At 45.6% G+C, this 14,335-nt stretch overlaps 1 protein-coding gene across 1 annotated transcript in view; it reads right to left on the bottom strand.

Moving 5' to 3' along the window:
• The window catches only part of LOC137372641 (di-N-acetylchitobiase-like), a 53,754-nt gene extending 39,933 nt beyond the window's left edge, over window positions 1–13,821 (bottom strand). The window contains exons 1-3 of the mRNA XM_068036613.1: window positions 13,629–13,821; window positions 10,914–11,052; window positions 6,989–7,197 (exon numbers count right to left, since the gene is read on the bottom strand). Coding sequence (XP_067892714.1) covers window positions 6,989–7,197; window positions 10,914–11,052; window positions 13,629–13,748 — 468 coding nt within the window. The 5' untranslated portion in view covers window positions 13,749–13,821. The remainder of the gene's footprint in view (window positions 1–6,988; window positions 7,198–10,913; window positions 11,053–13,628) is intronic.
• Window positions 13,822–14,335: the final 514 nt, after the last annotated feature.

Below are 14,335 nucleotides of genomic sequence, written 5' to 3'. Positions count from 1 at the left end.
CCAGATGAAATGTACGTGAGGCAGTTAAAAGCAGCGAGAGAGAAAATAGTGGTCTGATCATCATTTTTCAGTCCTCATTGGATACAGATGTGGTGCCGAAGGATTGGAGAACTGCTAATGTTGCACATCTGTTTAAAAAGGGAGCGAGGGATAGACTGAATAATTACAGGCCGGTCAGTCTAACTTCAGTAGCGGGCAAATTATTGGAATCTATTCTGAGAGATAGGATAAACTGTCACTTAGAAAAGCACAGGTTAATCAAGGATAGTCAGCATGGATTTGTTAAGGGAAGATCTTGTGTGACCAACTTGATCGAACTTTTTGAAGTAACAAGGAAGATAAGTGAGGGTTGTACAGTTGATGTGCTCTACATGGATTTTAGCAAGGCTTCTGACAAGGTCCCACATGGCAGACTGGTTAAAACAAAATCCCAGTGGATTCAGGGAAATGCTACAAGGTGGATACAAAATTAGCTCAGTGGCAGGAAATAAAGGGTAATTGTTCACAGGTGTTTTTGTGACTAGAGGGCCATTTCCAGTGGTATTCTGCAGGGCTCAGTACTGTGTCCCCTGCTTATTGTGGTATATATTAACAATTTGGACATAAATGTAGAGGGCACGATCAAGAGGTTTGCAGAAGACAAAGATTGGCCATGTGGTAGATAGCAAGGAGGATAGCTGTAGGCTGCAGAAAGGTATTGATGGTCCGGTCAGATGGGCAGAAAAGTGCAAATGGAATTCAACCTGAAATGTGAGGTGATGCATTTGGGAAAATCAAACAAGGTAAAGGAATACACAATTAATGGGAAAATACTGAGAAGTGTAGAGGAAATAATGGACCTTGGAGTGAATGTCCACAGATCCCTGAAGGTAGCAGGACAGGTCCATAAAAAGGTGGTTAAGGCAGCATATGGAATCCTTTCTTATATACTATACCTCAGCCAATAAAAGAGCAGGGAGGTTATGCAGGAACTGTATAACTCATTGGTTAGGCCACAACTTGAGTACTGTGCGCAGTTCTGGTCACCTAGTTACAGAAAGGATGTAATTGCACTAGAAAAAAAACAAGAGTGCAGAGGAGATTTATGAGAACGTTGCCAGGACTGGAAAAATGCAGCTATGAGGAAAGACTGGATAGGCTGGGGTTGTTCTCCTTGGAACAGAGAAGGCTGAGGGGAGATCTGATTGAAATGTACAAAATTGAGGGGCCTGGACAGAGTGGAGGTGAAGGGCTGTCATGCTTGGCCCCCAACTGCCAAGAATGAGGCACATTGATTTTAACCTGTTGCTGGAGCAAGGAAATGACTTGTCAAACAGATCAGATATGGTTGGAAAAGACTTTCGTATATTAACATACACTGCCTGGAAGGACGAAGGACCATTCCCTGACATTCAACCCACAACTACCGCAGATCCCAAGCACCGAAAACAGCAGAGGCCCTAGAGGAGTATAGAAAGTGTAGGGTGGCACTTAAAGTAATTAGGAGTGTGAAGAGGGAGCATGAGAAAACACTGGCAGGCAAGATAAAGGAAAATCCTAACGTGTTTTATAAGTATATTAAGTGCAGGAGGATAACCATGGAAAGAGTAAGGCCCATTAGGAACCAACGTGGCAATCTGTGTGGAGCCAGAGGACATAGGTGAGGTTTTAAATTATTACTTTTCATCTGTGTTCACTATGGAGAAGGATGATGTCAGTGTAGATATCAGGGAGGGGGATTGTGATATACTTAATCATATTAGCATTGAAAAGGAGGAAATATTAGCTGTTTTAGTGGGCTTAAAAGTGGATAAATCCACAGGCCCAGATGAGATGCATCCCAGGCTGTTATGTGAGGCAAGGGAGGAGATAGCAGGGGCTTTGACACAAATTTTCAAAACCTCTCTGGCCACAGGAGAGGTACCAGAGGACTGGAAGACGGAGAAGGATAAACCAGGTAATTACAGGCTGGTGAGTCCAACATCAGTGGTTGAGAAAATATTGGAAAACTCTGAGGGACAGGATTAATCTCCACTTGGAGAGGCAGGGATTAATCAGGGATAATCAGCATGGCTTTGTCAGGAGGAGATCGTGTCTAACTTGATTGAATTTTTCGAGGAGGTGACTAGATATATCGATGAGGGTAAAGCAGTAGATGTCGTATACATGGATTCCAGTAAGGATTTTGAAAAAGGTCCCACATGGGAGACTGGTCAAGCAGGTAAGAGGCCATGGGATCTAAGGCAATTTGACAAATTGGATCCAAAATTGGCATAGTGGCAGGACGCAGAGGGTGGTGGTCGAGGGCTGTTTTTGCGATTGGAAGCCTGTGACCAGTGGTGTACCACAGGGATCAGTGCTGGGACCCTTGCTGTTTGTAGTGTACATTAATGATTTAGACGTGAATATAGGAGGCATGATCAGCAAGTTTGCAGATGACAAGAAAATTGGTGGAGTTGTAAATAGTGAGGACGAAATCCTTAGATTACAGGGAGATTAAGATGGGCAGAGCAGTGGCAAATGGAATTTAATCCTGAGAAGAGAGAGAGATAGTGCAGTTTGGGAGGACTAACAAGGCAAGGGAATATGCAATGGATGGTAGGACTCTAGGAAGTACAGAAAGTCAGAAGGACTTTGCTGTACTTGTCCATAGATCACTGAAGGCAGCAGCACAGATAGATAAGGTGGTTCGGAAGGCATATGGGATACTTGCCTTTATTAGCCGAGGCATAGAATATAAAACAGCAGGGAGGTTATGATGGAGCTATATAAAACGCTAGTTCGGCTACAGCTGGAGTACTGTGTACAGTTCTGGGCACCACACTATAGGAAGGATGTGATTGCACTGGAGAGGGTGCAGAGGAGATTCACCAGGATGTTGCCTGGGCTGGAGCATTTCAGCTATGAAGAGAGACTGAAAAGGCTAGGGTTGTTTCCCTTGGAGCAGAGAAGGCCGAGGGGGGAAATGATTGAGGTGTACAAGATTATGAGGGGCATTGATAGGTTAGATAGGAGGAAACGTTTCCCTTAGCAGAGGGGTTGAGGACCAGGGGGCATAGATTTAGGGCAAGGGGCAGGTTTAGGAGAGATTTGAGGAAACATTTATTCACCCAGAGGGTGGCTGGAATCTGGAACGCACTGCCTGAAGAGGTGGTGGAGACAGGAACCCTCACAACATTTTAGTATTGAGATGAGCACTTGAAACACCATGGCATACAGGGTTACGGGCCAAGTGCAGGAATATGGGATTAGAATAGTTGGGTGCTGGACAGCCGGCATGGACACGATGGGCTGAAGTGCCTGTTTCTGTGCTGTTTTACTCTGACTATGACAATGGACCTTGATCACCAGGTATTGTGTAAGAGGAGCATTCCAGAGACTAAGGTGATACAAACCAGGACTGGTTAGACCAGCTGGTCACATGACTAACTGGCTATTCCAGGGTCTTTTGAACTAGCCAGAGTGAGTTTAAACTGAAAAAGACGGTTTGCTCCTGGACTGATCTCTCCTCTCTGCTCCTATCGCTTTCTCAAGCCTCTGAATCCACTGAAGACATATGAACCCAAGAGAGAAAAGTCTCCTACAGCGAACAAGGTTTAAGAATACTGGGCCCCAACGAAAAGCAAGAACTACCTACAATCAAGGACTCTATAGTGAGCTCAAAGAACCGTAACAAAAACTCAGATATTGCCTCAAACTTTTCCACTTTATTTTTCTTCTGCTCTTTTCTGGCTGTTTGCAGGTATCACGTATGCATCTTAGCATGTGCGTGTTGTCGGCACCAACTGAATTTGAGTTTAATAAATTTCAACTTTTCTTAAACTTAAGAAAACCTGCGTGCTGGTTTCTTTGCCTTCTAATTGAAAAGCAGTGAACAAGGATTCACCAAGGGGGAGCTAAATACAGTACGTTTAAAGTTAAACCCTGTTGCATTAAAACCAGTTGAAGGCTGAGAGGTACCCGTAGACACCTTTCTCACCTGGTCATAACAAGGGCCGATTCACCTTGAGAGGTCAGTGACGAGGAGTCATAGATTTAAAGTGATTGGTAGAAAAGTTAGAGGGCAGATCAGAAAAAACCTTTTCACGCAGAAGGTGGTGCTGGTCTGGAACTCACTGCCTGAAAAAGAGTAGTTGAGGCAGAAACCCTCAACTCACTGAAAAGGTGTCTGGATATGCACCTGAAGTGCCACCATCTGCTGGGCTACAGACCAAATGCTGGAAGGTGGGATGATTGGGTGGATCGTTTTTTGGCTGACACAGACACATGGGCCAAGTGGCCTCTTTCTGTGCCTTAAACTTTCTATGATTCTATGACTAGAAACGTAACTGGACCAGCTATATAAATACTGTGGCTACAAGAGCAAGCCAGAGGCTGGGAATTCTGCACTGAATAACTCGCTTCCTGACTCCCCAAATTCTGTCCACCATCTACAAGGTACAAGGCAGCAGTGCAATGAGTACTCTCCACTGGCCTGGATGGGTGAACCTCCAACGTGAGAATCTCAACAGCATCCAGGACAAAGCAGCCTGCTTGATCTGCACCCCATCCACCACCTTAAACATTCACTCCCTTTACCAGTGGCAGCGATGTGTACAAAATGCACTGCAGCAACTTGCCAAGGCTCCTTCAACAGCACCTTCCAAACCTGTGACTTCTACCACCTAGAATGACAAGGGAAGATGCATGGGACACCACCACCTGCACATTCTCCTCCAAATCACACCATCCTGTCTTGGAACTACATCGCTGTTCCTTCACTGTCAGTCAGAAACCTGGAACTCCCTCCCTAACACTGTGGATGTAACCGCACCAGATGGACTGCAGTGGTTCAAAGCAGCAGCTCACCACCTTCTCAAGGGTAATTAGGGTTGTGCACATCCCATAAACAATTAAAGTGTCTTTTGTTTACATAATTGCCCTTAATTTCAGAGTAACCATTGCGTAGAAACAGTCGCATTTCCGAAGGAAATTATAGGGTGCTCCATAAATACAAGTTTTTCTCCACTTTATGAAATGTCTTCATGGAATAAATTAGGAGAAACTGTTTCCACTGCCAGGAGGGTCAGTAACGAGAGGGCATTGATTTTCAGACAATTGCCAAGTGGGATCAGGGAAGATATCCTGAGAAACTTTATTCTCAAAATTATAAAGAAGTTATAAAGATCAGGGATGCACTGCCTGAAACATGGAAGCACATTCAATTGCAACGTTCAAAAGGGATTTGGATGAACACGTGAAGAGGAAAAAAAATCTGTTGAGCTTTGGGGAAGAGAGGTTGGGAAATGGGACTACTCGGGTAAGTCTTTCAAATAGCAGGCCCAAGTACAATGGGTAAAATGGCCTCATTCTGTGCTGTATCATTCTAAGAAGTTAGAGACATTATAGTTTGAACAATGCCATCCATGAAAGTTAGGCCTCTAGTTACTTATATAATTCTGAGCTACAAGTGCTGCACCAAGTCTGCCACATTGTTACGACCCGGTGAGAATGGTGTCTAGGGGGTCCCTCCCTGCCTTCACCCAGTCTTACCGTAGCAGGGTTTAATATTAAACACTGTTTTTAGCTCCCCCTTGGTGAATCCTCGTTCACTGCTTTCCAATTATAAGGCAAAGAAACCAGCACAAACAGGTTTTCGTAGGTTTGAAGAAAAGTTGAAATTTATTTAAAAACTTAAACTCTAATTCAGTTAATACCTACGGATACACGGCACACCCACGCTAGCATGCATATGCAATACATACAGAAAAGAGAAGAAACCTAAAGTGGAAACAGGCAGTATCTGAACAGTTTGTCACTGTTATAACCAGGTGAGAAAGGTGTCTAGGGATCTTTTACTGTTTTCACTTAGACTTCTTGCAACAGGGTTTAATTTTTAAAACACTGTTTGGAGCTCCCCCTTTAGTGAATCCTTGTTCACCACTTTCCAATTATAAGGCAAAGAAACGAGCATAGTTAGGTTTTAAGTTTAAAGAAAAGTGAAATTTATTCAAACAAACTAATTCGGTTAATGGCTACGGATATACAACATGCCCACACTAGCGTGCAAATAGAGACGAAAAAGGGAAGAAAAATAGAGAGGTTTGAGGCAATCTCCGAAGAGGGTATTTTATTTTATTTATTTTTTTTATAAACTGTGCTTCGAGCTCACTGTAGGGTCCTTAATTGTAGGTAGCCTTGCTTTTCATTGGGGCCCAGTATTCTTCTTAAACCTTGTTCACTGTGGGAGACTTTTCTCTCTTGGGGTTCATATGCCTTCAGTGGTTTCCAAAGCTGGTGGAAGCTTGCGTGACATTATGGTTCTTCGAGCTCACTGTAGAGTCCTTGATTGTAGACAGATCTTGCTTTTTATTGGGGCCTAATATTCTTCTTAAACCATGTTCACTGTAGGAGACTTCTCTCTCTTGGGGTTCGTGTGTCTTCAGTGGATTCAGAAAGAGATGGGAGCAGACAGGAGAGATCTTCAGTCCAGGAGCAGTCTTTCTCCGTTCAAACAACCCTGGAACAGCCAGTCATGTGACCAGCTGGTCCAACCAGCCCTGGCCCCTGTGGATCGCATCACCCCAGCAGACCCTGGAATGCGCTTGCCCACTCCCTCACTGTCCGGTGATCAACATCCATTGTGGGTTGAATGTGCCAGTGAATGGTCTTTTGTCTACACAAGCACCATCTGTTAGAATGCAAATGTTTCTTCAGCCACGGCTGATCTGTTCAACAAGTAATTTCCTCGTTCCAGCAACAGTTCAAAAATCAATGTTTATATGACAAAACCAACGTGCCTCATTTTTGGCAGCTGGGGGCCGACATAACATGCATATTCAGATTAAGTTGGTTCAAACTAAAAACCATCAGCAATCGTCCAAGTAGCCTTGCAACAAGATGATAAATTAACAGCAGCTAGAAAAATCACCATTTCAATTTACATAATCCAGAAAAAAAAAAATCAACGTTCCTTTATATTTAAGTTGAAACTAAATTGTTCATCCCCATTTTAAATAAATGCTTTTACCTGAGACCCTGGTATTTCATGGTGGAAGATTTGCGTGGTTTCGTTAACCAGTTGAGTTAGTGCATAATATCCTTCAGATTGAAATTTAACAGCTTCCTCCAGATCCAAATTAATTCCATCCATAAATTGACTTTTTGCCAACTTCACTTGATTATTGATCCAAGCCGTTCTGTTAGTTTGGTCTATAATGTCCCTTATTGGTACATCTCCTAGTGAAGGGTGAAGAAACTTACATTTATATAGCACCACTCACAGAACATAGTATTCCAAGGCACTTTACAGAACTGTTTTCGCAGTATAAACACTTGTTTTCTAAACAGATGTTGCAGCTATTTTGTGCCAGCAAGGTCTCAAAGAAAAAATTAGATAAGGGACAAGTTTGGTATTTTGGTGGTGTTGAGTGAGGGATGAATGTTACCCAGGATACAAGAACTCCTTGCTCTTATTCAAATTGTGCCCATGTGGTCTTCTATACCCACCTGAACAGGCAGGTGGAATCTTTACTTAATGCTTCATCAGGAAAAAAAAAAGCACCTCCAGCAACGTAGCACGCCCTTAGTAATGCCCTCCCATGTCAAATGCTGGAGTAAACCCAAACCCTTCAGACTCAGAGGCAAATGAGTGAGAGTGATGATCAAAAAAAGAGAAATAGCGAGGCAGAGGGGTCCAGGAAGGAGATTCTAGAGTTCAAGGCAGTTAACTGTTGAAGGATCTGCCATTGGGCAGCACAGTGGTGCAGTGGTTAGCACTGCAGATTCACAGCTCCAGTGACCCGGGTTCAGTTCTGGGTACTGCCTGTGTGGAGTTTGCAAGTTCTCCCTGTGTCTGCGTGGGTTTCCGCCAGGTGCTCCAGTTTCCTCCAACAGCCAAAGACTTGCAGGTTGGTAGGTAAATTGACAATTGTAAATTGCCCCTAGTGTAGCTAAGAGAATGGTGGGGATGTGGTAGGGAATATTGGGTTAATGTAGGATTAGTATAAATGGGTGGTTGTTGGCCGGCACAGACTTGGTGGGCCGAAGGGCCTGTTTCAGTGCTGTATCTCTAAATAAATAAATACATAAATTGATGGTGAAAGAGGAGAAATTTCATTAGGCCAGAGTTAATAGAGTGGAGCGTGTGCGCTAGGACAAGGCTCTGGACACAATTAGGACTTGGTTTAAATTGCATTCTGCTTTCTCATCCCTGCCATAAATGGGCATATTATTGCTGTCATGGAATAAATGTTCCACCCATTTATATTAGGTTACTTAAAAACATGTCCTACCATCTTTCTGTTCAAAGCTTTGGGTCAACAGTTTTTCCATTTAAATGTGTTTATATCTGGTGATGCCTGTGCAATCACCTTTTGACTAGGATCTTGCACATAGCCTGTGGCTATGTATTTCACACTACTGTCACTAAGTGATGTAGAGCAGATTTTTCAACCATCATCCGAAATGTTTTTTTTCCAGTGCTATTTGGTTCCTCAGTAACCAATTAATTTCTAAAATGAGGCTCTAAAATAAAATTTAGAAAACAGATTACACAATAACGTGACTAAATTTGTCCACTTAATTTTCTTTTGTGCCTTTTAAAGGTTTTGCTTGATGGCCTCAGACTCAAGAAACCTGGACTTTGACTGAAAACTTAACTGCGGTTAAAAAGAAAATCCAATCACATCAATATATTCAGTATGGACAGTTTGCAGAATTCCACAGGATGCAAAGAGTCTGGGTCCAGCAACACCTTGATTTTAAAATTCTCATCCTGATTTCCAAATCTCTCCATGGCTTTGCCTCTTTATTGCTGAACCTCCTCCAGCTCTACAACTCAATCACTGCACTACTCTAATTATGTCCTCTTGTGCATCTCTGATTTTCATCACTCCACCATTGGCAACTGTGCCTTTAGTTGCCTGGGCCCTAAGCTCTGTAATTCCCTCCCTAAACCTCTTTGATGCACCCTAAAGGTCTACCACTTGGTCCAAGCTGTGGTCTCCTGATTCATTGTCTCTTGTTTGATAATCACTCTTGTAAAACAGCACAAAGCGCTTCATTATGTTAAAGGCGCTATATTAGTAAAAGTTGTTGTGCATCAAGAGGAGTTGAAGAGCAAGTTGCTTCTATTCTGAGCAATGAAGAGTTTATTCCCCCCTCCCTCCCAATAAAACTGGGGAAGAAACTGGAGACTAAATTCTCAAAGCTTTGTGTTCAGGCAAGTGATGAATTTATATATTACAGTTACGCTTTTCTATTTTTCACAAATAACAGAAGCACATAACAGAAATATCATGAGAGATAGTCGAAAATTTAACAGCTGCTTGCATGTTTTTGCTGATGGTCAGAAACAGATTGTTCACTTTTGTTTGTATATATTCTGTTAAATTGTTTTGCGAACCATTTGAGGTTTAATCTTAAAATCTTTGAAACTGCATAAATGATTTAACTGAGTATTTTTGGAACCATTTGGAAATTTGTTTATTAAAGACAGTATTTGTCGATAAACTCACTAATACACACCTGGCATATATTAGAAGTGCATACCTGAAAAGGGCCCGACCAGCCCTGGACCATGATTTTTTGCCCATTAATTTTAACAGGCAGACCATTTCTGCTTAAATACTCAGGGTGAGAACAGAGGATTGGAATGGGCTAACCTACCCAGAAACCAGTGGTTAGGACATCTGACTTGCAGAAACTTGAGGGAACAATCACACTGCCACTTAAGTAAGTTAGATGCAATTTGAATTTGCATGTTTTCCATTAGATCCCCACTCCCAAGATGTTAGATCCAGCTCTCACCCAAGCCCTAAAACTGACACATACCAAGAACCAGAATCCTCCTGAATGCTACCAGCCTTCTCAATTATTCCCCACCATCTCTCCCCAGGACCCCCACTCCCTCTCCATGCTCACAAATCCAGCAAGAGAAGATCTATTTCCCCTTGACACCCACATCATTACCATCACTGAATTCCTCCAACGTCTTAGGAGTACTAATGACCAGAAACTGCACTGAACCAACCGCATAAATACTGTGGCTACAAGAGCAGGGAATTCTGCAGGCAGCAACTCACGTCCTGATTCCCCAAAGCCTATCCACTATCTACAAGGCACAAGTCAGGAGTGTGATGGAATACCCTCCCACTTGCCTGGATGGGCGCAGTTCCAACACTCAGGAAGCTCAACACCATGCAGGATAAAGCAACCCATCCACCACCTTCGACATTCACTCCGTCCACCATCAGTGCACAATAGCAGCAGTGCCTACAATCTGCAAGACGCACTGCAGTAATGCATCAAGGCTCCTTCAACAGCACCTTCCAAACCCACAATCTCTTCCACCGAGAAGGATGAGAACAGCAGATGAATGGGAACACCACTCCTCCACGTCTCACACCATCCTGACTTGGAACTATATCAATCCTTCACTGTCACTGTGGGTGTACAGACACATGAACTGCAACGGTTCAAGGAGACAGCTCACCACCACCTCAAGGGCAATAAATGCTGGCCTTGCCAGCAATGCCTACATCCCAAGAACAAATTCAATTCCCATTGTGAAATCATACACCCTGTTCTAATTTTTGTTTTGTGACTTGGATTTGATATTTTATAAGCAATTTAAGCTGGTGGGGAGGATGCAAGCTTGTCGCACAGTTCCCAATACTAATGTGAATGACAACTAGTATTTAACACATTTAACATAGTAAATGCCCCAAAGTGCTTCACAGGAATTTATAAATGGAAAATGTTGACTAAGAGGCAGACAAGATAGAAGGTATGTGCAAGATTTTTTTTTAAATTGTAGAATTACTTGTAATGGTTGCATAGGCACTGCAAGGTCAAGAAGATGCAGAATAGTGAACCCTAAGCTGTGTACAGCATGTTCCTTTCTGTGATTCTCAATAGTACAATTTGTTTTCTTTTGCAATAAAATGAGTTACCTTTCATGACAACTCGAACGTTACTTGCATGAGCATAACATAAAAGAACAGGATCAAACTTTCCAAAGGCTGCAATGGTGGTGATCTTAGACCAGTCATAATGTTTCCAATCTGTTCCTCCGACATCAAAGACAATGACCTGATTAAAAATAAAACTGTCAGCTGCAGTAATGAAGGAAATAAAAGACATTAAAAATCTAGATTTTCCCAATCAATATAATTGTCCCCAGGGTACAGGATAAGGAAGGGATAATGAACACATCTAGTCTGCAGGTTATATTGATGGAGCTCCTGTTCCTGCCACACTGCCCACTTAGTAACATTACTCTGAAATAAATACTAACCTCATCAACTACACAGCAGTTAGAGACATTTAACACCAACATTTGTTCAAAAATCTGCTATGTTGTATTCAGTTTAATCATGACCAGGGTCCCAGTTTTACAATGACCGAGGTCAAATCACAATTTTATTCCATGCGATTCCAGGATTTTTAAATGGTGTTTTGGGGATCAATATTGTGTGAAAACTGCAAACCTGAACCATGGTATGAGGCTGTAAGAGTTGGATCACACATCATTTAAAACTCTGCACATGGGAAAAGCATTAAAAAAACACATTTTATTGATGCTGCACTTGCTAGATTATCTTTGCACAGCCCAATACTACAGCTGGTCCTATTTTACAAAGGCTGTAACTATAGGAAGATTAACATTTGAACATATACATTTCAACAATAATCTGAGCTGCCCCTTCACCTGTCACTGACCCCGAGTCACAGCCTTAGCCTTGGACTATGTTTAGTTTAGAGATACAGCACTGAAACAGGCCCTTCGGCCCACCGAGTCTGTGACGACCATCAACCACCCATTTATACTCATCCTACACTAACCCCATATTCCTACCACATCCCCGCCTGTCCCTATATTTCCCTACCACCTACCTATACGAGGGGCAATTTATAATGGCCAATTTACCTACCAACCTGCAAGCCTTTTGGCTTGTGGGAGGAAACCGGAGCACCCGGAGAAAACCCACGCAGACACAGAAAGAACTTGCAAACTCCACACAAGCAGTACCCAGAATTGAACCCAGGTCGCTGGAGCTGTGAGGCTGTGGTGCTGGCCACTGTGCCACCCTAATGACCCCTCTCCAGCCTGAATCTCCCTCAGAGCTTGGCTGGAGCTTGGCTGGTAAACTCTCGTCCCCACCCCACTCCAGCCCGAACCCCCCACTCCTGTCCAGTCCAGCCCAGCCCAAACCCCCCAGTCCAGCCCAAACCCCCCAGTCCAGCCCAAACCCCCCACTCCTGTCCAGTCCAGCCCAGCCCAAACCCCCCACTCCTGTCCAGTCCAGTCCAGCCCAAACCCCCCACTCCTGTCCAGTCCAGTCCAGCCCAAACCCCCCACTCCTGTCCAGTCCAGTCCAGCCCAAACCCCCCACTCCTGTCCAGTCCAGTCCAGCCCAAACCCCCCACTCCTGTCCAGTCCAGTCCAGCCCAAACCCCCCACTCCTGTCCAGTCCAGTCCAGCCCAAACCCCCCACTCCTGTCCAGTCCAGTCCAGCCCAAACCCCCCACTCCTGTCCAGTCCAGTCCAGCCCAAACCCCCCACTCCTGTCCAGTCCAGTCCAGCCCAAACCCCCCACTCCTGTCCAGTCCAGCCCAAACCCCCCACTCCAGTCCAGTCCAGCCCAAACCCCCCACTCCAGTCCAGTCCAGTCCAGCCCAAACCCCCCACTCCTGTCCAGTCCAGTCCAGCCCAAACCCCCCACTCCTGTCCAGTCCAGTCCAGCCCAAACCCCCCACTCCTGTCCAGTCCAGTCCAGCCCAAACCCCCCACTCCTGTCCAGTCCAGCCCAAACCCCCCACTCCAGTCCAGTCCAGCCCAAACCCCCCACTCCAGTCCAGTCCAGTCCAGCCCAAACCCCCCACTCCTGTCCAGTCCAGTCCAGCCCAAACCCCCCACTCCTGTCCAGTCCAGTCCAGCCCAAACCCCCCACTCCTGTCCAGTCCAGTCCAGCCCAGCCCAAACCCCCCACTCCTGTCCAGTCCAGCCCAGCCCAAACCCCCCACTCCTGTCCAGTCCAGTCCAGCCCAAACCCCCCACTCCTGTCCAGTCCAGTCCAAACCCCCCACTCCTGTCCAGTCCAGTCCAGCCCAAACCCCCCACTCCTGTCCAGTCCAGTCCAGCCCAAACCCCCCACTCCTGTCCAGTCCAGTCCAGCCCAAACCCCCCACTCCTGTCCAGTCCAGTCCAGCCCAAACCCCCCACTCCTGTCCAGTCCAGTCCAGCCCAAACCCCCCACTCCTGTCCAGTCCAGTCCAGCCCAAACCCCCCACTCCTGTCCTGTCCAGTCCAGCCCAAACCCCCCACTCCTGTCCAGTCCAGTCCAGCCCAAACCCCCCACTCCTGTCCAGTCCAGTCCAGCCCAAACCCCCCACTCCTGTCCAGTCCGAGCCCAGCCCGAACCCCCCACTCCTGTCCAGTCCGAGCCCAGCCCGAACCCCCCACTCCTGTCCAGTCCGAGCCCAGCCCGAACCCCCCACTCCTGTCCAGTCCGAGCCCAGCCCGAACCCCCCACTCCTGTCCAGTCCGAGCCCAGCCCGAACCCCCCACTCCTGTCCAGTCCGAGCCCAGCCCGAACCCCCCAGTCCAGTCCAGCCTCATGACAACGGCCTGAAATCCTCTCGTCCATTACAGCCACGGCACGGACCTCGAACGGCTTCTCCCCAACCACCGGCCGGCACATCCACGGGTCCGGACACGGACACGTCGAACCTCTGGCCACCAGCGCGAGGGACACGGATAATACGAACACCAAAGTCCGGCTCATCCTCTCCACCCGAACTCGGCCGCACACCCGGGCCTGCTCCAGCCTTTATACACTGACCCGGATATGACGTAGGGTGACCCCCACTTCCGGGTTCTATTACCATCCGGGTTCTATTACCATCCGGGTCTTTATGACTATCGGTCATCATCAAAGGAAGCTTTGCAGTGAAAGGCTCAATATTTAACTAGCAACCTCTATCTGTCTTTTTTTACCCTCCCTTATGGTGAACAGTAACTTCAGTTACATAGATGGTCCGAGGTAAATTGCGCTTTTAGAGAGCCAGCGCAAACATAACGGGCGGAATGGTTTCTTCCAGCATTATAATGAATGAGTCATCCTCTAACCACAGTTTAACCTTTCCTTCCTCCCTGTTGTTTAGCATTCATCTTCCAGTCTTGGGTGAGAGTGATTATCATAAGGACAGCTATTGATGTCTTATGGTCTGATTTTTAGGAACTAGGGAGGAAGTTAGAGTAGGAACTCGAAGGTAGTGAAGTCTGTATTACATAGGAAATAGGAGTCGGCCATTTGGCCCTTTGAACCTACTCTGCCATTCAAACAGATCATGGTTGATCATCTACCTCTAT

Source organism: Heterodontus francisci, chromosome 8 (genome assembly GCF_036365525.1).
Source record: "Heterodontus francisci isolate sHetFra1 chromosome 8, sHetFra1.hap1, whole genome shotgun sequence".
Classification (NCBI taxonomy): domain Eukaryota; kingdom Metazoa; phylum Chordata; class Chondrichthyes; order Heterodontiformes; family Heterodontidae; genus Heterodontus; species Heterodontus francisci.
Note: the sequence above shows the minus strand (reverse complement) of the source record. Positions and strands in the feature narration are given on the sequence as shown.